Below are 24,062 nucleotides of genomic sequence, written 5' to 3'. Positions count from 1 at the left end.
TAGATCGATTAGAGCATCTGTCCAAGTTCATACAGTTAGTAAATAGTACACAGCCGGGTTTCATACCTTTCTTATGGCTCCAAGCCTAGTGGTGTTTCTCACCACAGCCATGCCCTTCTCAAGCAAGTTCAAATGAGTTAATTGATCGAGTGATGTGAAGTGAGAACCTGCTCATGCTGGGTAGTCTGTGTTGATGCTAGATGGAGTTAGAATGTGAACATTTACATGGTGGGTGGGTGGGCAGATGGATGAATGGGTTGATAACTTGGGTCCTGCGGAAGGAGCGGAGAGTCTAGTTAGGGAGAAGAAAGATTTCAATATAGATGAGCGGGTACAAAGCCAACGCGGGCAGTCTCCGCTGCAGGTGCTCCTGGTGTCACGCAGGAGGTCTGACCAGCCAGTGCTCAGGAGAACAGGGTCAAAACGCTTCGCAGGAGGCAGCCTTTCAGTGGGTCGCCGAGGGGTGTATGGGCAGGTGCCACAGGGAAGAAGGCAAAGTCCAGAACTCTCCTTTGGGTGATCAGCACCTTAGAGCAGCGTGGAGGGAGCTTTTTGTATCTATTTTTTCTTCTCTTGGATTTCTCTCCCCTACTTTATCCAAATTTCCTTTTTTTTTTTTTTGAGTTAGACTTATTAATCCTAAAGGCATGAGCTTCTATAGCACTTTTAGGGATAACAGTACTCTATGGTAATATGTGGGTGCTAGATGAACCGAAAGTGCAGGTCAGTATACTTAATACCAGGTCTACAGGACAAGAAGAGAAGACTATAAAGTGGGAAATGGATGCACCTGGCATTGTTTGCAGCATTCATTCATGGTTAAGAGTAGGAAAGTTCATTGTGAACAACTGTCTATTAATAAGGACATTCTCTGCTAGTAAAAAAAAAAAGGCAGTAATATTTTCCCATCTGAATATATTAATACATTATAAGCCTTATCGATTTAGTCTCCAGTTATCTTGAATTTATGATAACTCAATCTGAATTATTTGCCCTGAAGTTGTTTAATGTATGTGGAAAGCAGATTAATGGTGTAAACAAGATTATTGGGAGAACACTTAAGGAAACAAGACTTCTCAAGTACTTTGGTAGTGTTCATTTACATAAACACCCACACGTTAATTACAATTGAGTATTAACTATTCATTAAAGCAAGCTTGTTGGGTCTCTACTTGGCAAAAGCTCTGCTCGTTTTGACAGATGCTTAAAGTGATCAAAATCTCGATTCGTTCTATATAGTCTATAGTTCCGGTTTTGCACTGAGTTCCTTACTTTATTGCAACGAGGAATTTTTGTCTCTGCTCTTTACTAGGCAGTGGAAATTGGAACATTTGTGTTACAAATCCGGAGAACTTATCACAGAAACAGGTTACATGGATCAGGTATGTTTTCCTTTTTGTTTACAAAGAACATTCTCAAAACCACCCCAGCCGTGTGCATCAGCCTAACGCTCGGCCTCTTCTGTTTAACTCTGACAGATAATAGAATATCTTTACCCTTGTTTAATTATCACGCCGTTGGACTGCTTCTGGGAAGGGGCCAAGCTGCAGTCTGGGACAGCCTACCTACTGTAAGTGTGTAGTCTTGTTTTCTGGCGTCTGATTTCTAAGTTCTAGAATGTTTTTGATATGACTTTATCATTGTTTATTCTGTTTCAGTTTTGAACAAGAAACAAAAACATTGAAATTCCACGTGCATTTCTTGAGAGAATAGTTTGGGGGGAGAGAGGTCTGCAGCAGAATATTTTTCCTCTTTAAAAAAAAACACAGTTCTGTAGGCATCATTAAATTTCATTCACTTTTACCAACCTATTTATATGCAAATAAAATGCAAATGGTTTCGGAGTATGTGTGATTTTTAACTCTTTAAAATGGCAGTTTTGCGGACTGCACTCAAGCTTAGCTTATCTTTTAAGGAGAGAATTTATTAGTGGGCACATGTCAGAACTAAATATTTTGAGTGAAAGTTCAAGATCTTCCTGAGGAGGAAAATGTTAACCTTTCTTGGGATCACATTAATGACATTTAAAGGGGAAATCTGCTATCTTTGAAGGCCCTGCAAGTGGATGCTTGGTAGTTTAGCAGTTGGATATTATATACTCCTCGTCATCTAAAGAATGATTGCTAATCAGTGTCGACATTTTCAGTTAATTATGCAAGAGTTGGTGCTTGGGCTATTGTTTCTGTCCTGGCTTGCACGTCTCTGCAGAAGCAATTTGCAGTGGCCATCCCCTGACCCTCCGTGTACAGTTTTAGATGGGAAATAAGGGGTTTTGTGTTTTCTGGTTGGGAGGTTCTGAATAATGGCTTCAGCCTGGTTAAGCAGCTACAGTGTGGTTTGAACCACATAACAGGCAGCCAAAAGCCTTTCTGATCTGTCAACAGCACAAATTCAAAAGTGAGTGTGGGGGGAAGTGGCCTTGATGGCGGTGATGGTGGAGGCGGCGGGGGGCTTCGGGGGTTGACGGCCAGGCTGTCAGAGGGAGCTCATAAGTATGGGATTATTACAGGTAATGGAGATCAAATATTTTGATGGATGACATTGACAAAGTAGTTATTAGGCTTGCAAGTGCTAATTTGATATTGTGACTCCCTCTTTTTTTTTTCTTTCTTTTTTTTTTTTAATCTCAGTCTTCTGTTTAGAAGTGCCACTGGCTAATTTTGTTTTTAGGTATTAAAATACAGTAGGCGGGCAAGTTCAGATTCTTAGAGCCTTCGTTCATTCATCAGCCCTCTGCTTGCCGCCTCCGTCCGAGTTACTTTCCTGACTTAGGTTTGCGTGGGTAGACCGGGAAAGGAGTTTGTTTTTTCCATGCCGGGGCCCCAGGATGGCAGCGTTACCCAGTCCTCCTGTGATTGGAGCTAGGCTGCACTCTCTGCGGCCTGGTCACTCTCCTGAGGGTTCAGAAGCCCCTTCATTGTCTTGCCTCCTCGTTTCTCTCACAGAGGTAAGCCCCCTCTGCAGTGGACAAACTTTGACCCTTTGGAATTCCTAGAAGAGTTAAAGAAAATAAACTACCAGGTGGACAGCTGGGAGGAGATGCTGAACAAGGCGGAAGTTGGCCATGGCTACATGGACCGGCCCTGCCTCAACCCAGCGGATCCAGACTGCCCCGTCACCGCCCCCAACAAAAATGCCACCAAAGTGAGTAGTGCATCCGGGATTCTCCTCAGAACAGGCAGGGAGAACACTGGGATGGTTTCCCCATCCTTCGCTTTATTCTTTTCATTTTTAAGATTTCATTCTCAATGACCTCTTTTGTCTGTGGCACTGAGTTTGTTTATAGAGCGAAATTCTGCTGTAAGATTCGCCATACGCCTCTCATTAGCCTTGTTTTTAATGTTCTTGCTGAAACAACCGAGCCCTGAATGCACTGGGTTTTAACAAGGCATGTGACCTGCCTGCTAATTCCCACGATTATGTGGCTGTCTTTCTGTTCTAGCCTCTTGATATGGCCCTTGTTCTGAGTGGCGGATGCCATGGGTTATCCAGGAAGTACATGCACTGGCAGGAGGAGCTGATTGTGGGTGGCACGGTCAAGAACAGCACTGGGAAGCTCGTCAGGTAACCAACACAGGGAAATGCAACCATCGCGTTCCGCCCTGTCCCGAGAAACCCCTTCCCTCTAACATCTGCAAGTGCATTGGTATTAATGCTTCACTGCTCTCCTGGCTGGCTGGCTGGTGTAACAGCAGACCAGACCAGCTCGAAAAGGCACCACGGGGGGCATTTTTCGAGAACATTTTTGCCGTTTTCATCGAGACTGTCGTTAGTGAATATAGGGTTTTAGATCTCCCCGTTGTATAGAAAATTGGGGCACGTGTAAAGCAGACATGGTCACAGCATGTGGAGTTAAGTCGTACGAGCTGAATGCCCTTGTAACCTGTTAAGCTAAAGAGAAAGACCGGCCGATGATGGCTAACAAAGAATTGTCCCGTGGGCACTGCACTCCCTGCCATCAGCCACAGGCATTCGTCCGAGCCTGCTCCCTCGGGAAAGCCATCTGGGATTTCTGCACAGGCGAGCGGTCAGGGGTGAGCCCAGCATATCTGGCCAAGCTATCTACTCCTCTGCCCTCCCTGCTTCATTGAGTAGAAACTGAGAAAGGAAATTGCCTATTAATTTAATTTTGGGGTCTATCTGTAGAAGGTTTGTAAGGTGACACCTTTAATATGGTACATCAATCTGTTAAATAAAGTAACATCCAGGTCCGGTTGTCATGGAAACCTGTGCTCATGTAGAAGGATAGGATGGCTGCGGGGGAGTGGGGCACACGGAGAGCTGCTTCCGGGGGTGCTGACCTATGCCTTCTCACCACCGCCCCCTCGTCCAGTGCCCACGCCCTGCAGACCATGTTTCAGTTAATGACTCCCAAGCAGATGTACGAACACTTCAAGGGGTACGAGTATGTCTCACACATCAACTGGAATGAGGACAAGGCCGCGGCCATCCTGGAGGCGTGGCAGAGGACCTACGTGGAGGTGAGCCGCCAGCGTCCTGACACCCACCTTTGAATCTGGGTACAAGCCCCTTAGTTCCTAAATACTTCATTTGAATGATGTCTTAAAACTTTTTTTTTATTAGGATTTATTTTCAAAACAGACCGAGCCTGGGAGCTTGTGGGTTGAAAACATTTTTCCCTTTTCTTGATATTGGAAATCTTAATGTCTGTGCGACGCACGTGCTCATTGGGGCGCCCTGAAACGTTTTGAGTAACCAGTTGTGAACTCTGGAGTCAGGCATCACTGTTTAAAAAAACAGAACGAAACACTTGCTGCGCAGGAAAAGGTGTCTGGAAAACATTAGCAAGGCACAGCCCCCGTCACAGCTGCCGTTCCCTTGGTTAGGTCACGTGACGGGAGCTGGCCTTTGTTTCCCGAGCAGTGACCTCTCCTGAGCTGCGTGCGACCTCTGAAAGGTGGCCCGAGGATGAACGGGGAGGGGTGCCCCTGAGAGCGAATTGCTTTGGATTAGTGGGAACGGCGGGGAGGGAGTGGCAGCCCCCCCCCCCCCCCCCCTCCGTAGAGCACAGAAAGCTCTGGGCGTGAACTCGGATGACACCGCCTCACCACGGCCCCACACGCTCACTTGATTCGTGGCCACCGTTGCTGTCCCAGGTCCAGGGTCCTCGGGTCCAAGTTCAAACCTGAATTGTGCAGAACTCTTCCTAAGGCAGCAGAAGACGAGTGGGGGGTAGGGCGCAGAGACGCGTCCCCTGGCCCCTGGGCTACTCCTTGGAGCTCCTTGAAGCGATGGTTTCATCGGGGACGTCCCCTTCTGTTGTGACCGCAGGTGGTTCATCAAAGCGTCGCCCAGAACTCCTCTCAGAAGGTGCTGTCCTTTACCACGACGACCCTGGACGACATCCTCAAGTCCTTCTCGGACGTCAGTGTCATCCGAGTGGCCAGCGGCTACTTGCTGATGGTAACAGTCCGTTCAGTCCCCCCCGGGTGTTTGGGTTTCTTTGGGTTTTTGGTTTTTACCTTTCCTGTGACGGCTCCTGCTTTTTAACTGCTCTTAACACGTGTGCACCTCGGAAAGAGAGAGCTCGGGCTTCATAACAGTTTGAGGAGTGGTCGTGTGAAGTTTGCCCACCTTTGATTTGTACCATTTCATGTGATGTCTGTAATGTAAATTTTTGTTGTTGTTGGATTTCATTAAGTTTTTTTACCTTTTGATTTGGGGTGATGGGTGGGGGAAAACATTAGAATCCTTACACATTCTAATGTTTGGCTTTTGTGTCTCCCCCACCTGCCCTCCCCCCTCCCCTCCCCCACCCTCCCCCTCCACGGTTCTGCTTGCAGCTTGCCTATGCCTGTTTAACCATGCTGCGCTGGGACTGCTCCAAGTCCCAGGGTGCCGTGGGGCTGGCTGGCGTCCTGTTGGTTGCACTGTCAGTGGCTGCAGGATTGGGCCTGTGCTCATTGATCGGGATTTCCTTTAATGCTGCAACAACTCAGGTACTAAAGGAGCCACTCAGCGCTTTGTTGACCAACACCCCTCCCCAGGCCCCGGCCTCCTGTGTGTCCCTGTCACCTAGAGGGTCTTTTCCGCTGGGATGCCACGTCTCTCGGGGGAGCATGCCCATGCCTCTGTGGGCGGGACAGCTGAAGGGCTTGGTGATGAGTAGAGATGTTTCCCTCATCAGTGGAATTCAGTTCATTAATAGAGCAATGGTTCTCAAACTTCAGTGGGCTCGTGAACACTCGATGGCTGGGTCCACCCTCGCATCTCTAAGCCTGTGGTTTGGGATGGGGGTGGAGAATCTGCATTCCAACCAGTTCCCAGTGATGCTGGCACAGGGATCACATCCAGAGAACCACTGCTATAGATGAGTTACAGTCCTTCTCATTTATTAACTTTAAAAAAGAAAACCATTGTGCGTGGCGCTTAGAATCAGAAACACGTAAGATCTGTGAGCTGAAACGGCTAGACTTTGGGGATGTAACTGTCAGATGAAACGGAACGTCTCCCCTAGAGTAACGGACGCTGCCCTTTGGCAGCCCTTGGGGGCGCTGGGGCAGTGTGTGAAACAGCCTTGGGGCGGCCAGGCTCGCGCCTCCCCGCCTGACGCGCTGCCTGACGCACTGTCCTCGTTCCCGCGCAGGTCTTGCCATTTCTCGCTCTTGGCGTCGGTGTGGATGATGTGTTCCTGCTGGCCCACGCATTCAGTGAGACGGGACAGAACAAAAGAATCCCTTTTGAGGTGAGAAAGACAAAGCAATGGGGCTGCGGGGGCTGCCAAGCCCCTCTTCCCGAGGACTTGTCCTTGGTTTTCCTCCGTCCGCCCCGCTAAAGAACGTAGTCCCGAGTCAGGGGAGAGTTTCTGGCTCCACATAAGGAAGGAAGGTCAGCTAGAAGCCCCTCGGGAAATGTATTCCAAAGTGTGCATTTGTTTCCCGGAGCGTTTGTTGGGGGAGGCCGGTCGCGTTGTCCCCACCACCTTTATAACTGTGAATTAAGTCATTGCCTTGTAGCTTTGTGTTCTGGGTGGTAATAGCAGGGACAGCACAGGAGTGTGTGGACGGTACTGAAAATGCTCCGGTGCCCGTGTTGGGGGAGGGCGGGGTCTCCCTGTGGGGCTGCCGGAGGCAGCATTCTCCATCACCGTGGCTCCGGTTTTGTATTTGAATTGTTCGTGCAACCGCTGCTCTCAGGAAACCCTGCTCTGTGCAGCGCTCAGCACGGTGCTTTCTTGTCCTCAGGACAGGACCGGGGAGTGCCTCAAGCGCACGGGAGCCAGCGTGGCCCTCACGTCCATCAGCAACGTCACGGCCTTCTTCATGGCTGCGTTGATCCCCATCCCCGCCCTGCGGGCCTTCTCCCTGCAGGTGAGTTTCCAGGGCTGAGCCTGTGAGCGTCGCCACGCGGCTGCGGTCCCGTTGCCAGGCAGGGAGGCAGCGTGTCAGCTCCTGGGACTCTCCTTCTGGGCAGATGCTTAGCCCTGACATTCCTCTAAGGAGAGCCCTGGCCTTCTTTCCGTCTCTGGGAGCCCTAGAGCCCAGAGGCCTGTAGCCTGGGCGTCCTCAAGGCCGGGTGCCTCAGGAGTCACCCTTTTCATTGGTAGCTAAACGGACATGGTACCAGGGCCCCTCCCTGTGGGACGCCCATGAGCCCCTGCTGCAAACAGGCAGAGTCCCCGCGTTCGTCCTGGTCCGGCTGCGCCCTGGCCTCCCGGCTGGAACTGCCCTCTGGGTTTCCACGCTTCCTCCCAAGCATGCACCTTCCCTCCTGCTTCCCGCGGCGCGGCCCAGCCCCGGGCCGCCGATGGAGCAGACCTCACCGGCAGTGAAGAGGAGGTGGCAGGTAGCCAGCTAGGTGATAATTCAGAACATTGTGGATGCCACTGTGTGAGAATGTGTCGCCATTCTCTGCCTGCAGGAGGGTCCGTTGGTGGCCCTTGCCACCTCCTCTCCTTAGATAGCGCCCACAGACTCTCCTGTCCCCTTTCTCTCTCCTCTTGGCCCCCGGGTCCCCTCTTAGGCGGCCCGAGAAAACTCAGATTCCTCTCCCTCCATGCGGAGCAGCTGGGCCGCCGCGTCGTGCTTCGCTCTCCTTCCAAAGCAGCCCTTTCGCCCCTGAAGGCCATCGGGAACTTGTCCAAACCAAGAGCCGCTTCTGTGAACTGAGGGGAGAGGTCTCCAGGCGGGGCGGGGTCCGCTTGTCACTCCACGCCCCGCACAGCGCTGCCTCGAGGCAGTGTGGGAAACTCCCGGACCCTGCCGTTTCCCGGGGCAGAGGGAGAGGCTAACCCGAAGTGGCTGAGTGTTGGATAGCTCAAGGATGTTCTTCAAGTTTGGGGAACTACATTGACATTTTGTCCCCACCACCATTTATCCCCTCTATAAGCCTTCACTCTTTTCCAAAACAGACGGGAGGAGCGATGGCTTTCCCCTCGTTTCTTTTTTTCCTTTTTCCTTTACAGTAGGATGTGTGATTCATGAGATGGCCCGGCTTTTAAAGGAAGCAGCTTCTGGTGTCACTTTTAAACTGTTTTTATTACCTCCCCCCCCCCCCCCCCCCCATTTATACTGCTTTACTGTCTTTAGTCACCAAAAGGTTCTAAGGATGGGTTTCAGTTTACATTTTTATTAACATGATTAGCTCTTTCTTAGTCTTAATATTTGAATTTCATTTCACTAATTACTGACACAGCAGCTCAGGACTCTCCCGTGTTTGGGACCCTGGGCTTGTTTGATATTTAGTGTTAGATACAACATGAACAGAGATGTTGTGCCAATCACTCTGACCACCAGCTCCCGAAAACAGAAAGATTTAAAACAACACAAAAAGGTTTACTTTGTTATCGCCGTGTAGAGAAACAGTAAGCGAATCCGTGGGTGAAGTTCAGTCTGAGCCTGGGATGGAAGCTCAGGAAGAAGAAAACGCCTCTCGGTGATGGAGGGAAGGAGCTGCTGCTGGGCGCGGGGCCGGGGCCGCGGACCGCCCCCTGCGCTGGCCTGCCCCCGCGCAGCTCCCTCTGCCGCCACTCTGGCTTCCTGTGCAGCAGATTCTAGAACCGAGAAGGTGTTCTAGAGTCTTCTAGTAGCGGGACCCTCTCTCCCACCTCTCCTTCCTGCTCCCTTTCCCTCGCTGCTCTTTGTCTGCTCTGCCTCACGCTCCTTCTTGCCTCCTTGTCCTCTCTCTCATTTTCTCTTCTCCTCTCTCAGTACACGGGTGATTCATCAAGGCACACTCTCCTTTAATGGTACCCTATGGTGTGTGGTCTGAAACGCTACCTGAGTTTCCCTAACGTCTTTTAGAAAATCCGGCACGCTAAGTGCTTCCAAGGTAAGCCCCTGCCTGAGGCGGAGTGAATACTGTCGGTTTTGCGTTTCTGTTCCCCGGCACTTGGGATGTCACCTTAGAAAACTGCATCTGCAGCGCCCAGGAGTCCTCCTCTATTAGAGAGTGGCTTCCCAGGACACTGGCTCACTCTCTGTCAAACAAAACTTAAAAAACAAACAAGAAGAAAATGTGAGAAAAGACAGAGACTGCGCCATGAGTTTTGCAGTAATCGTCAGAAACTTAGACTTTAACACTGGCTCCCTTTTAAATGTATTGACATTCTAAATTGATCATTCGGCGTGCTTCTCGTCCCCTCAGTGAACTGTGTGCCGCTGTGACTCTGGGTATCCATTTGTGTTTATGTTTTCAGGATGCTACTGACTAAGCATGTAAAGGGAGAGACCCAGAGAGGTTCTATCCAATAAAGCACCCATGGTCACCTGGGAATTTTCCCTGGAATTTACCAGACTATATGGGATTTTTTCCCCCCAAAGAACCTGCCTCACACCTCCTGGCCAGTCTCCACCCATCTGTCCAAATGCCACCTCTAGACCAGACAGCAGGGCGCCCGCTGAAAGCCTTTGGTAACTGGAAGGTGTTTGTTCCTCATGAAACTGCCAGGAAAGAATGCCTTATTGTTCCAAGTGGTCGAGGGTGGAGACGAGGGACCCTCTAGGCCGAGCCTGTTGGTCTCTGTGCTCTGCAGGGGTCTCAGCGGGGCCGCCATGGGTGCCTTGCAGGGACGTTTACAGTGCACGGTCCTCCCCCGCAGCTTTTCAGAATGACTTCGTTTCTTAACCTCACCGTGGCTCCAGCAGTGACACTTTTCCTTTATGAGGAGTCCTTGCTGTTTGCTTTCACTGTCCTGGTGCCCTTGAGGGGATGTGGATGTTCTGTTAGTTTCTCACCAGACCATGCACTCCCTGGGTATGTAATAAGCCATGTGGGTTTCTCCTCTCATTGAGCTATTTCCACCAAGAGACAGGAGGATGCTGGTCAGGTTTCTTCATTGGACGAAGTGGGAGTCATACACATTCCCCGGCCCTGCGGCCAGTACCTGTGTCGTTCTGGCGGCACGCCTGGGCCACGTGTGTGCCTGTGTGGCTGATCCTTTCACAGTCTCGGCCCTGGTCCTTAGGAACTTTGGTTCAAACCGAGTCACCCAGTTTCTTGTCTACGTTGTACTCCTGAATTCTAAAAATAACTCATCAAAAGAAAAGCTGAAAGAATTCCACCCCCACGATTGAGTTTCCTAGGAAATCCTAGAGACTCAGACCCATTCTTCCCAACATCCCTCTTCCCTGATGGGCCGGAGTTCCCCCCACCCCGCCTCCCTCCCCTCAGGAGGGGACCAGATGGGATAAGAACTCCAGGTCTCAGTTGGGCTGAAGGCGGAGGCGCCACGCCTGCGTTTGAACCCGATTTGCTGCGTAACCTCCGGCAGGTGACCTTCCTCTGCATCCCCGAGTCTTCACGGGGGGGTGGGAGCTCTGCTGCTGGCTGCCCCCGGCTGCTGCAGGGATCGGGAATCCCGTGGAACGACCTGACTCCCACGGTCCTGCTCTCTCCTCCTCTTCCCTAGTAGAGTCTTCACCTCCATGCTGAATGGCCGCACCGCATGTCCCCCTCAGATTCCGCCCTTCGGACTTCCTCCTCGTGGCACATCCTTCCTCTGGGTTTTGCCAGAGGCCTTTTTTGTCTCCTGTGTCTCCCTGGAGATTGTTCCATGACCACCTTCCAGCCCACCTGCGTGCTCTCTCCCTGTCCTGAGCCGCAGGGGCGCCCGCGCCTGCTTCGTCACCTCCGTCCGCCTGGAGTGTCTTTGTGGACAGGGTGGTGTCGGTCCCCGAGGGCAGCGTTCTGTCTGACGTACCGTTGCGTCTGCAGCACCCAGCACAGTGCCCTACCTTTTCCCTCCAAAGTACTGACCTCTCAGGCCAGGCGTCCTCAAACCACGGCCCGCGGGCCACGTGCGGGTGTTTTTGCCGTTTTGTTTTTGTTTTTTTACTTCAAAATAAGATATGTGCAGTGTGCATAGGAATTTGTTCATCGTTTGTTTTTGTTTTTTAAACTATAGTCCGGCCCTCCAACGGTCTGAGGGACAGTGAACTGGCCCCTGTTTAAAAAGTTGGAGGACCCCGGTCTTAGGTGATTCCTCCAGTCCGAATAGTGACTTGCTTACCAAATAAGCCTCGCCTGCAGCTCGTCCAGTTCCTCACACAGGTGAGCGTGGGCACTGAGCGCTGCTTCTGAGCTGGAGAGGAATCTTCACGGCCGACGACGAAGAGGGGGGCCCGGTCATGTTCAGGCGGAGCCTGTCGGTGACTTTTTGGTTGTGTAGGCCTGACAGGGAATTCGGTACTGAAAGGCGCCCCTCTGGACTCGGGTTCGCAGTTCCTCCTTGAGCACACATTCCGGCGGCTCTCCCCAGCCCTGGTGCAGTTCTGGTCATTGTGCTGGGTGTCAGTTGTCCTCCCTCACCCTCAGATGTGTGCCCAGTGGGAGAAGGTTTTAGAACTAAGCAGTTCTTTGGGAAAAAACCTCACAAGAGGGTATAATTGTCCAAAAAATTGCTGATGATGTCTTGGTTGCTTAGCATGCGAGTTGCATTTTCTCACTGTGCTGCTGCTCGCCGGGCCTTTCTGAGCGGGGAGCGCGCTCAGCCGTCCTCGCTGACTGTCTCTAGTAACGCCCCCGTGGTGTGATTTCGACGAGGTCAGCAGGAGATTTGCCAAAGCGCTGCAGCCTCTACCCTGTGTTTATTCTGGGTGGCGGAGTGACTTCGAATCTGCACTCTGTGCTCTGCATGCTGTGATCGCACACGGGAACTCTCTCTCCTTGACCCCTCTGTTCCTGCTCTCACCCCACAGGCTGCGGCAGGGCTATTTGGAATGTGCCTATTAAAAACCTCAGGGGACGCGTTTGAAATTTTATTTCATGTTTTAAAGGTGACATTTTGATACACTCGATCCATCTTGTATATACACTACACTTTCTAAGCATAAAATGGGCTGCATGAACTCAGAAACATTGTGAGAGGGAAATGCTCCCTTTTGTTTTAAATTACAACGTCTCAGGTATCCTCTCTGTCTGCCTTCTGGTCCGGGTAGGTCGCTAGCAAGATGCCAGTTTATTCCTGTGTTTGTGCCGTACGGGTTCACGGAATTATTAGCAATGGGAAGGGCCAGGATGGCCGGGCCTCGTCCAGTCACAGGGTCTCTCAGTGATGAGACAGCAGCAAAGTGCTGAGAAACTTGAACATCTGATTGTGGTTTAAACACTTCAGTAGCAAAGTGGAAAGAACGTTGTTTAAAGCATCTTTATTTCCATCCCTGGTTAGAGTGTTGTTCCAATAGGCCCAGGTTGCAGGCTTGACCCCCAGTCAGGGCACACACAAGAATTAACCAATGCATGCATATACAAGTGGCACAACAAATCCAAGTGTTCTCTCTCTCTCTCTCTCTCTCTAAAAATCAGTCAATCAATAAATTAATTGAACTTATAAAACAGCAGTCCTCTGCCTGGGAGGAGGCTGCGGGTAACATGTAACATCACATTGTTCCCCGCCCAGGCGGCCGTGGTGGTAGTCTTCAACTTCGCCATGGTCCTGCTCATCTTCCCCGCGATCCTCAGCATGGACCTGTACCGGCGCGAGGACCGCAGGCTGGACATTTTCTGCTGTTTTACCAGGTACCGGCCCGGGCTGCAGGGCCCTTACTGTGGGGTGCAGAGTGGTAGTGTTTAGACACGCTTCCGCCTGTGGACTCGGAGGGGTGGGGGCGGGGGAGTGGCACTAGTAGTGGGGGTGCTGCCTTGGGGAGACAGCAGGACCCCTGGGGCTCTCCGCCTCTCTGACCACATTCTCACAGCCCTGAGGTTGTGGTACTCAGGATGAGCTATTTCTCCCATGACCCGATATTGCTCATTGTTGGGAGTGTGTCACATCTCGATGGATTAGGGCAGAACAAAGGTTGAAAACCACACACCTGGAAAAAGGATAGCCTTTGGGGTGTTTTCCTTTGGAAGGAATTATGCCTTGAAGGGGTTCAGCAGCCTGCGACTTGATTTTGTGGGCCAGAGTCAGGGTCAGCCATCCCCTTGGCCTCCTTGGACCTGTGTCTGCGCCCAGACCGAGCAGCCGGGCAGGGTGGTGGCGCTCCGCCGCGCGCCGCCCTCCGGAGTCAGCGCTGTGTAGAGCGGGCGGGGGGGGGTAGCAGGCGTTGGCAGGAACGAGAGCCGTTTCGGTGGCCGCCGCAGCTCGGTTCCCCTCTCTCAGCCCCTGTGTCAGCAGAGTGATTCAGGTCGAGCCTCAGGCCTACACGGAGACGCACGACAGCACCCGCTGCAGCCCCCCGCCCCCCTACAGCAGCCACAGCTTCGCCCACGAGACGCAGATCACCATGCAGTCCACGGTGCAGCTCCGCACCGAGTACGACCCCCACACGCACGTGTACTACACGACGGCCGAGCCGCTCTCCGAGATCTCCGTGCAGCCCGTCACCCTGACGCAGGACACGCTCGGCGGCCAGAGCCCCGAGAGCACCAGCTCCACGCGGGACCTGCTCTCCCAGTTCTCCGACTCCGGCCCTCACTGCCTCGAGCCCCCTTGTACCAAGTGGACGCTCTCGTCGTTTGCCGAGAAACACTACGCCCCTTTCCTCCTGAAGCCCAGAGCCAAGGTAACCTACCCCACGGGAGGCTCTTCCTGGCTTCAGGAAGCAGCAGAACAGGCTCCTGGGGAACTCCCTGGTGTGATGGGTTCCAGGCCTGGTGGGGAGCCAGTCCACTGACCCCCTGGGCCATTCCAACGAGCTCACTTCTACAGGGTCTGTAGCAATGGTGGCTGTGAATGTAGATCAGCTCCTCACGTATTACACAGTTACTCTTCATGAAAAATGGGGTTGCTCTGATTTTATGTTTTTATGTTTTCCCTCTGGGAGAATGACACCCCCCGCCCCCCCAGTGCTGCATCAGGGCCCGTGTGATGGCATAAGTGAGGTTGGTGGTGGGCGAGTCCGTTCTGTGCCTGGGGTCTGACCCCGTGCCTCTTCCCTCTGCTGCAGGTGGTGGTGATCTTCCTCTTCCTGGGCTTGCTGGGGCTCAGCCTGTACGGGACGACCCGCGTGCGCGACGGGCTGGACCTGACAGACATTGTGCCTCGGGAAACCAGAGAGTACGACTTCATTGCTGCGCAGTTCAAGTACTTCTCCTTCTACAACATGTACATCGTCACCCAGAAGGCCGACTACCCGAATATCCAGCACTTACTGTACGACCTTCACAAGAGCTTCAGCACGGTGAAGTACGTCATGTTGGAAGAAAACAGACAGCTTCCCAAGATGTGGCTGCACTACTTCCGGGACTGGCTGCAAGGTGAGGGCTGCTGGGCACTCGTCCTTCCCCCGCGGCGGGCCCCGGGCGCTCGGCGTCCACAAGTCCCTTTCGTTCCCTTTATCGCGGTGTTGGATTGTCGCGCAACGCTGACACGTTTCATTGACTTCTGGGTGTTGCTTGAAGCTCTTATATAGACTGTTTCTGGGGATGCCTCCCAAAGCGGGCCTTGACCTATAAAACAATGCAAATGGTTCGTGGGGTGACTCCGGCACTTCTGTGGGAATTGATGAGTGCACATTAGGAGATGGGAAAGTACGTTATAAACTGTGGAGCTGGCTGCTTCTGGGGTTCTTTTTGGGGGGATGGTGGGTGGTTTGGGTGACCAAGTCTAAAGGAAGTGTTGGTGGAATTTCTAAGCTGACTCACTGCCAAAGTATAGCTTCATATACCCACAGATAGTGCATCCTTGGTGAATGTAATTTAAAACTGCATATTCTGACCATCTTTTGATTTGGCATAAAATGCCATGAAGCAACCTTATAAATGCTTAGTCACATCTCACACTATTTCATAAATAATCAAATTCTGCTTGAAAATGTCTTTTAACCCTAGCCGGTTTGGCTCAGTGGATAGAGTGTCGTCCTGCAGACAGAAGGGTCCTGGGTTCCTTTCCGGTCAAGGGCACGCACCTTGGTTGCAGGTTCCTCCCCAGCCCAGGCCCTGGTCAGGGCATGTGCAGGAAGCAACCAGTCAATGAGTTTCTCTCACATTCATGTTTCTCTCTCTGTCTTTCCCTCTCTTCCACTCTCTCTAAAAATCAATGGGAAAATATCCTCAAGAGGGAATTAAAAAATTAAAAAAGAAATAAAATGCCTTTACAGTTTCTTACCTTGCTCTTAGAAACATCTCTAGGAAATAGTTGTCAACTGGAGGGAAAAAGATCTAGATTTACTCCTAACTGCTGACTGAATGTGAATGAATGTATTCAGTGATTCCAAGAACATCTGTTCATTTATTCTGTGTTGACGCATAGAAAGTGGAGAATCAAGATAATTATCCACACGATTCCAGCAAAAATGCTGTTACTGAAACACCCAAATAATTATGGCCCCCAACACTTTTGGCTTAAATTATCCAAGTGATTGTCTTAATTTCCCCCTTAATTAGACTTGTTTAAACACAGATTTAAGTGCCTTTTTGGGTCTTAAGTCAATATACTTGTATGTAGAGAGTAAGCAGCCAGTTTCCCTGTGTGTTTGCATGAAATGGTAAACAATTCTAGTTTAATTGAAAATTGTTCAGTACGGTTTCTGGCTTTGACTTGTGTTCCTGGGATTTTGTTCATTACATGTACCCCAGATTTGACCTCTTTGTTGAGGAAGGCAAAGAAAAGGACATGATAGCAATAGAATTTTTTAACATGCTCGTGAGATTAATTTTAACTTGTTTCTAGTCTTCGTTTGGGAAGCACTGGATTTTGGATAATGAGTCAAAAGAGGACCAGGCAGTGGAGAGATTCCCTGCTTTTCATTCCGCGTCCACCCCCCCCCACCCCCCACCCACAATGGCCAAAGACATGTAAATAGCTTGCCACAAATAACAAAGATCTGAGCCAAGGAGGGTTGTTGTAGAACTCATTTCAGTGTCTCCAGCCATTCCTCTGGGTGCTCCATGCTGCCTGTGAGGCGGAGTTTGGGACCGGGCGGGAGGTATTGTCTCCAGGCATCGCCGAGGGCTAACCTTTGCTTAGCGTATTATAAAGTATTTCTCTGCTTCCGTACCTTTAAAGACCTAACGCAGTTGGACTGGAGAATCTTTTCTAAAAGTGCATTTGAATCATGTTTTGATTGCTGTGTGAGCTGCACCCACCTAGACCCCGTGAGATCCATTTAATGCTCCCACCTCGGGGTCCCAGGAGCCTGAGAACTAACTCTGCAGCCAGCTGTCAGGAGTCCGGCAGAGCCCTGGACACAGACGGCCGGACACTGGCCCGTGGACCGCCTGGAGGAGCCCTGGCCTCGCCGGGGGTTGGTTGGTCTTTGAACATGTCCTGCAGGAAGCCGTTATCCTTGAGTCAGCTCTCCTTCAAAACATGGCGTGTGGTGGTGCAGTGACGGAACCCTCATTGGTTGTTAATGGAGTTGTCATTGAAAACCATGTCATCCCACTGGTCTTTATCAATATTTCAATAGTTGCGGGGGGGGGGGGGGGGGGGCTAACCGGTTTGGCTCAGTGGATAAAGTGTCGGCCTGTGGACTCAAGGGTCCCAGGTTTGATTCCAATCAAGGGCATATACCTTGGTTGCAGGCACATCCCCAGTAGGGGTTGTGCAGGAGGCAGCTGATCGATGTTTCTAACTCTCTATCCCTTTCCCTTCCTCTCTGTAAAAAATCAATAAAAAATATTAAAAAAATAGTTGGGGGGGGTTAGAATTCATAAAAATACAAAATAGCAATATAGAAATTGTCCCACATGTCATCCCTGAACCCACATGCAAATAAGGGTAAAGTTGGAGATAAAATCACAGTGTGTATCATATACAAATGGTTTTGTTTATATTTCACGGTGAATTATGCAAGTAAAATGTAACTGAATACCTTCGTTTTAGAGCCCCGTATCAAAGAAAAGTTCTGAGCAATTGGGATCATTAGCTCAGAACTTTTCACCAGGAAATAATTAGTATGAGAAGTATATAAAAGGAGGGACGTTCTAGCTAAAACTTTTCATGTTTTGCAGTAAAATGCCACAATTTTTTCTGCTGCGTGCCTGTGTTGGAATATTGTCCAAGGAGCAGTAGAAGCAAGTTTTTGTCCCTTGTTTTGTGTCCAGAATTATGAATTGTGAGTGCACTTAGGCCAACCATTGTTACTTGAGCTTTTGATAATTAGTCAGAAACTAATATACTGATTCCAAGGACTTAGCTTTCCTGTAAAGTGACTGTTTCTCGTTCATCTCTGCATTCAAGTAGAGTGGGTGCCAGGTGGCGGCCAGCAGCATGGCTGCGGAGTTGAACTTGAGTGGCCAGCAGGGTCATCCTCCCCAAGTTGGGTCTTTCTTCCTTTGTTTCACTCTGGGGTGTGCCAGGAATCTTAGAGTTTTGGTACCCCATTTGCCACCAGGTGTTGCCGGTGCCCATGTTAACTCTACTCATCTTATTCGTGTTTTCAGCAAATCCTTCCTGGGCACCATCGTGTGCTCTGGGCAATTTAGAGCATCAGTGGTTCAAGCCAACTCTGGAATCAGGCTGCCAGGTCCAACGCTTAGCTCCAACACTTGCTGGAGGCTTCCTCAAGTAGTTCTACCTTTCCAGGCCTCCGTTTGCTCATCTGTAAAGGGGTACTAAATAGGGACCTCTCAGAGGTTGTTGTAGCAATTCAACTAGGATTTATTAGCAGGTCAGGAGAGGGAGGGTTAAAGTACCATACAGGCATGAAGGGTGAAAATTCTGTTACGGTGAGGAAAACAGATCCGGCCTCTTTGGGGGTGGGGGGTGGGGTGTTTTTCCCTTCCTGTTTGTTTTTTTCAAAACCAGAAAAAAAGGCTTTAGGTAATAAAGTGACATCTGTGCAGTGCAGGTTGTGGTGTGCGTGCCCTGCCGTGAAAACAGTCCGTGTGAGCGAGCGCTGGGGGCCGCCGCCCGGTGGTCTCGCTGCCGGCTGCGCCTCCGCCCCGGCCCGACGGGGTTCTCCCACCGCTGCGCCCACAGCCCCATCCCCAGACTGTTTGTATAAAAACAGTGCCCGCAGCCACGTCGGAAGGAAGGTGTAGTTAAGAGAGACACAGACCAGGCAGGGTCCTGTGCTCCTCCCCCGCCCCCCAGTCAGCACACTTCAAACTCCAGGAGCTTAACCATTTGAGCACTAATGGAACCCACTTTTTGGGGTGTCTTTGAAGTCATTCAGAGCATGTCGTGAAGTGAAATGAAATAAGCCCTTGTCCTTCTTATCCTTCTTCCTGGCCACGTCTAACGCATGCATGTACAACTTGTTCAAAAGATGTGGTTTCCTGAGCTGCTGGCGCTCAGAGCTCTACTTGGGAGGTGATCTGGGGGGAGCAGGGCGATGGCAAGGGGGTGGGGGTGTCGGAGGAGAATGTGTGCACACTGGGATGGCCCAGACCCCGGGCCGGGTCACCAGGGCCCTGTTTTCTCTGCCAACATGCTTATCTCTTTACAGCTGTGGCCAAGCCGTCAGGTCTGTAGTGATGGTTTTGATTACAGAGGCCAGCGCAGCTGTGTGTGGTGGGCTCGCCCATCCCCCAGGCCCAGACCGCTCCTTCCTCCCCCTCCCTGGGCTTGCGGTTTGTCATCTGTTCTCACAGAGCCCCTTGTATTGGCCTGTGGCTTCCTGTTCTCAATCTGATCCAAATTTCCCCTGTGAGGTATTTCCCCGCGCACACACGCGCGCACCGCTCCCCGCCTGCTCTCCTCCACACCCTCTCCTGAGGAAGGTGGCAAAGAGGAAGAGAACAGTGGAGAGTGAATAGGTGTTGGCTGTGATCTTTACACAACCTGGCAGCCGATCCCACAGCTTGTGTTAGCTCCACAAGTCGAACAGATGGAACAAATTGACAGAACCGTGTTCACTCACCCTGAGCTTGGAGCAGCTGAGTTGCTGTTTGAAGTTGGGAGTTTGAATGTGTCTCTCCCCCTCCCAGTGGAATTTCTGGTTGCATTGAAGAGCCCATGGCTCAGCCAGACAGTGGCATGAAACGGTTAATGAGCCCACTGCCTTCCTCCTCTCCTCGCGCTCAGCCCTCCCTCCCTCCCTCCCTCCCTCTCTTCCTCTTTCTTTTGGAATAAGTCATGGAGGAAAAGGAGTTCTTTTTTTAAAGGTAAAACATGTATATTTATTTCTTAGAAGTGAACATTTTCCCCTTTCACCTTAAAAGCAATAGTTATTAGCAGCCTGAAGTTCACTCGTGAAAAACCTGGTATTATTTGAATGTGAAGTTGAGTACAAGTAGAGCACAGAGCGTTCTGGGTCGATGTCCCACACCACCCCACCCCGCTCTCCATCCTCAGCCCCCCGCTAGGACCATGGCCGGTCGCTGAGGAGTTCTAACGAGTTACACACACTTGCCTTTTCCAGGACTTCAGGACGCATTCGACAGTGATTGGGAAACTGGGAAAATCATGCCAAACAATTACAAAAATGGATCCGATGATGGGGTCCTGGCCTACAAACTCCTGGTGCAGACTGGCAGCCGTGATAAGCCCATCGACATCAGTCAGGTACTCTCACTGCTGACCCTGGGCTTCGGGGCAACGGGTTCGCGGCCTGCCCTCCCAGCCTGGCTTTCCGGAGACATGAGGCCCCAGGGCCTGGAAGAACATTGCGTCGGCTCTGATGCCCTTCATCCCACCAGCTAGTTGTGTGGCCACAGGGCCAGGGAGCCTCACTTTACTCACCTGTCAAGTGGGAACAAGGGTGTTACCTTCCTACAGAGCCGTTGTCAGGGCAAAGCACAGTCGAGGCATGCAGGCCCTTTTCCATGTTAGAAATGCTGGGTTGCATTATTTGCTTTGAATTTTAATGTTTATTGCCTCATTGGTCCTGATTGTATCCAAATTTGAAAAGGTGGCGTGGTTGGGTAGCAGTCACTTGAGCAGGCAGATTTGGGCGCGGGGGGCGGGAGGCGGGGGGGGGGCGGGGTGATGGACAGTTCGGAGATGGGAGAGGTTTCTGGGAGGATGGGAGGGTCCCCGGCCCTAGGCGGAGAGAAGGACAGACAGATTGCCCTGTCCTGAGCGAGACATGCGAAAACAGTCCTTGGAAAGGAGTTGTACTCACGCCTCTCAGTCCCCCTGCTTATGCCTCCGCTGGGGCTTGGGTTCCAGTGAGTCCCTGCTGCTCGCTCCGGCGGGTTGGGGTTCCCATGACCCCAGCTCTGCGGCTGGCTCCCCAGGTCTGTCCGCTGCTCCTTGTGGCGCGCGGCCTTCACCTTCAGCAGAGAACCGTCAGGCTAATGATCTTCCCGGCGGCTCTGCTTATCGTCTCCCCTTTTTTGCTGGCATTAAAGGTGACAGATTTACAAAGTACATTGTTCAGAGTTATTACGGAGTGTGAACTCGGTTCTTTATGGCCGCATGTGGCACGCTGTCAGGTTAGACAAGGATGTGGGCACAGGAGCCTGTGTGAGAAATAGCGGGAATGCCCGTGGCTGGGGTGGGCTCCAGGGACAGGGACACCATGGGACACAAGTGATTGGGCCCGCCACCCCCCCTCCCCGCCCCGCACACATCATTTCCTCTGCCTGGGAGGGAAAAAGGGTGCTGCGTGCACGGAGGCCCTGAGCTGTGCTATGTAATTCCAGAGACGGCTTGAAGACATACAGTTGTTACATATCCTGTGGATTAATTGAATCCAGATCTCCGAAATTTAGTTCTCTCGCTCTCCTCCCTGCTCTTCCTTCACTCTTTTTCTGTTAACTGCTGTCACTGGTGTTTTTCATTTCGTTAAAAAAGACCAAAAGCATTGGAACCAGGCCTGAGTCTAAAGTAAACAGGAAAAAAATACCCGCGTACATGTATACATGTGTGTGCATTTCTCTCACAGTGTTCTTCACCTGAGCGAAGCCCCCCAGGCCTGCTTTCGAGGGAGCGCAGTGTTTGGCCAGCACGGGCTGTGGGTCCTGCTGGTGGCCACCGCTCTCAGAAATAAGATTACCCAGAAAGCCCGTGCTGTGCGCCAGTCCCCCCACTTTCTGGTGATGGGCATTTTTTGAATGCACAGGTCATAGGAGGCTAGTGTTAGCAAAATTTATACAGATGTTGTTTTATTTTTATAGCTCTCCTCCATTTACTGGGTGGCATTTCCTTCAGTGTTAACAGCAGAGGTTAACTGCACACAGACGTGTAGAGGGACTCTTGCCAGGTTTCCCCCTTCCCCTCCTATAAATACGCTGCTCCAGATTGTTCATTCTCCGCCCTGGCTGCAGACGGTCTTTTAGCATTCAGACGTAATCGGTCCGCTTGATTCCCGGGCCATCTGCAGGGCTGTGTGTGTTATAAACACTCCGGCTTTTGCATCCTCTGTTCAGCGCGTTTTGAAAGAAACGCAAGGTGTTCGGATGGGATTTGTTCTCACACTCGCCAACGTGGGCATTCTAGGCTTTGCTACAAATGGGGGTGCAGAGCCCTCTTCTCCCCAAACCCCCTTCTGAAAGGCCTCCGTTCCCCTTTTGCAGTTGACCAAACGGCGCCTGGTGGATGCGGACGGCATCATTAATCCCAGCGCTTTCTACATCTACCTGACCGCCTGGGTCAGCAACGACCCCGTGGCTTACGCCGCCTCCCAGGCCAACATCCGGCCTCACCGTCCCGAGTGGGTCCACGACAAGGCCGACTACATGCCGGAAACCAGGCTGAGAAGTAAGTGCCTCCGTCCGGGGCCCGCGAGCGTGCGGAGCCGTCTCACCTTGCTGCTCCACGCTCAGTCAGAGCCCTTGTCCTCCGCGGCTGCCCAGGGTTCAAAAGTGCAAACGGAACAATCTACGTCTTTTACTTTAAAACTCCCGGAGACAGATGAGGATGTGTAATAGAATACAGCCCGTGCTCGATCACGTTGAGAAATAAGCCTCTAATCTCCGTTTGTAGCTTGAACTCTACGACGCCCACCAGGCCCGGCTCCTCGGTGCCAGCTGTTCCCTGTGAGAGCGGGGGACGCCTCCAGGTTGAGTGTTGGTTTACTATTGCAGAGTTTTATCACTGGGGATTATATGTTTATCTTAACTTTGTCAGCTCTGGTGTTGAAGGGATTTTTGGCAAGTCGGGTCATTGCTGTCAGCCACCGAGCACCTGTGCTCCGTCAGAGCCGCTGAGAGCGAGCGGAGCCTGCGCAGCCGCCTCGTCCTCCGCTGCGCCCCGGAGGAGGGCGGCCCTGTGTGCGGCTCGTCTGCGTTCGGGTTAGAGATGGTGGCTTCCACCTTGGGTAAGAAGTGGCGCAGGGACGGGGAGAAAGGAGACAGGTTCCTCTGCGCATGCGACTGGAGAGCAGGCGGGGTGTGCGTCCTGGTATCTCAACCTCGGAGCCCGTGGCAAGCGGCCAAGGCTTGTCTTAATGAAAATTTATAGTTGAGATTATAATAGGGCAAGTCATGTTTAGCAAGCCAGCTGAATGACCCCAAAGGGTCTGGAACACACAGCGGCAGTCGCTGAATGCTTGTTGTGTGGGGATTTCTCCCCCGGCTGCTGAAGACTTGGCGTTGCGTGAAAGGCAGCCGGAGGCTCCGCGCTCGGGGCGCTAAGAGGATAAGGAAGGGAAGCGCGCTCTCGGCAAAGCATGACTTCCCGGTTATTTTGTCCTCATCGGTGGCTGCGCGGGGCAGTTTGAACGTGGTGTTTCCTCTCGTGTCAGCCGAACAGAAAATGCGGCTGCGATTGAATTCTTAAGTTGTTTAGGCCCAGGACAAAAGTGGCTGCTTCTAGAACGCTGAGATCAAAGGTCACATAATACACAGACCACAGGCTCCCCAAAAACAATCAAAGGTTAGTTATTGTTGCTTTAAAAAACGTAAACCAAACTCGGCAGCTCTGAGAGCTGAGGACTCTCTCGTGTCTGTCCTTGATGCTGAAAGAGGAGCCGTACGTGGGCTTCCCTGCAGGGTTCTCTCTCCGTCTGTTGTAATGGCGGAGAATCTGGGGACACCCATCTGGTATGGCCAACTAGGGGGATTTGTCACTTCTCTCCCGTGCCTGGATCCCAGCCATTTGCCTTTGCAGTGTTGCAAGGAGCCCCTAAACCCACGGCTCTCTCCCTCCCGCCTTCCTGTCCAGTCCCCGCCGCGGAGCCCATCGAATACGCCCAGTTTCCGTTCTACCTCAACGGCTTGCATGACACCTCGGACTTCGTGGAAGCGATTGAAAAAGTCAGGACCATCTGCAACAACTACACGAGCCTGGGGCTCTCCAGCTACCCCAACGGCTACCCGTTCCTCTTCTGGGAGCAGTACCTCGGCCTGCGCCACTGGCTCCTGCTGTCCATCAGCGTGGTGCTGGCCTGCACGTTCTTCGTGTGCGCCGTCTTCCTCCTGAACCCCTGGACCGCCGGGATCATTGTGAGTTTACTCTGAGGGTCTTTGTGGAAGCCGCATTCCTTTCGGCCTAGCTCTTTCTGCAGCCGGCAGTTTTGTTTATGTCTGGGCCTCTGGGGCAGGGGATAGATTGCATCACCCACACTATATTTATTCTGCGGGAGGTGGCGAGGTCCGGGGTTAGGGAGAGCCTTTAATGGCCTCCCTCCTGTGTCCCCTTTCTGCAGCCTTCAACGTTGTGTTTACGCACTCTTTCCGTAACAGCGCCAAGCATTTATGAAATGCAAACACTCAAAAACATAACTCATATTTTTCAATTCAAGTGTCATTTGGGGATCCCTTTAGACCTAATATATAGAAGGTTCTGCTAAATAGAGGGACGATTAGAGAAGGTGGGACAGTGAATA

General features: G+C 51.7%; 1 protein-coding gene across 5 annotated transcripts in view; it reads left to right on the top strand.

Annotated features, from left to right (window-relative positions):
* The window catches only part of PTCH1 (patched 1), a 71,003-nt gene that overhangs the window by 32,926 nt on the left and 14,015 nt on the right, over nt 1–24,062 (top strand). For all 5 annotated transcript variants that reach the window (XM_079789907.1, XM_079789906.1, XM_079789908.1 and 2 more), the window contains 15 exons: nt 1,313–1,382; nt 1,479–1,570; nt 2,946–3,144; nt 3,443–3,564; nt 4,334–4,481; nt 5,293–5,424; nt 5,805–5,960; nt 6,608–6,706; nt 7,206–7,331; nt 12,860–12,978; nt 13,565–13,967; nt 14,352–14,661; nt 19,713–19,855; nt 21,811–21,994; nt 23,399–23,679. In XM_079789907.1, the coding sequence (XP_079646033.1) occupies nt 1,313–1,382; nt 1,479–1,570; nt 2,946–3,144; nt 3,443–3,564; nt 4,334–4,481; nt 5,293–5,424; nt 5,805–5,960; nt 6,608–6,706; nt 7,206–7,331; nt 12,860–12,978; nt 13,565–13,967; nt 14,352–14,661; nt 19,713–19,855; nt 21,811–21,994; nt 23,399–23,679 (2,584 nt within the window). The remainder of the gene's footprint in view (nt 1–1,312; nt 1,383–1,478; nt 1,571–2,945; nt 3,145–3,442; nt 3,565–4,333; nt 4,482–5,292; nt 5,425–5,804; nt 5,961–6,607; nt 6,707–7,205; nt 7,332–12,859; nt 12,979–13,564; nt 13,968–14,351; nt 14,662–19,712; nt 19,856–21,810; nt 21,995–23,398; nt 23,680–24,062) is intronic.

This window comes from Cnephaeus nilssonii (assembly GCF_951640355.1).
Source record: "Cnephaeus nilssonii genome assembly, chromosome: 14".
In the NCBI taxonomy this organism is placed as follows: domain Eukaryota; kingdom Metazoa; phylum Chordata; class Mammalia; order Chiroptera; family Vespertilionidae; genus Cnephaeus; species Cnephaeus nilssonii.
Note: the sequence above shows the minus strand (reverse complement) of the source record. Positions and strands in the feature narration are given on the sequence as shown.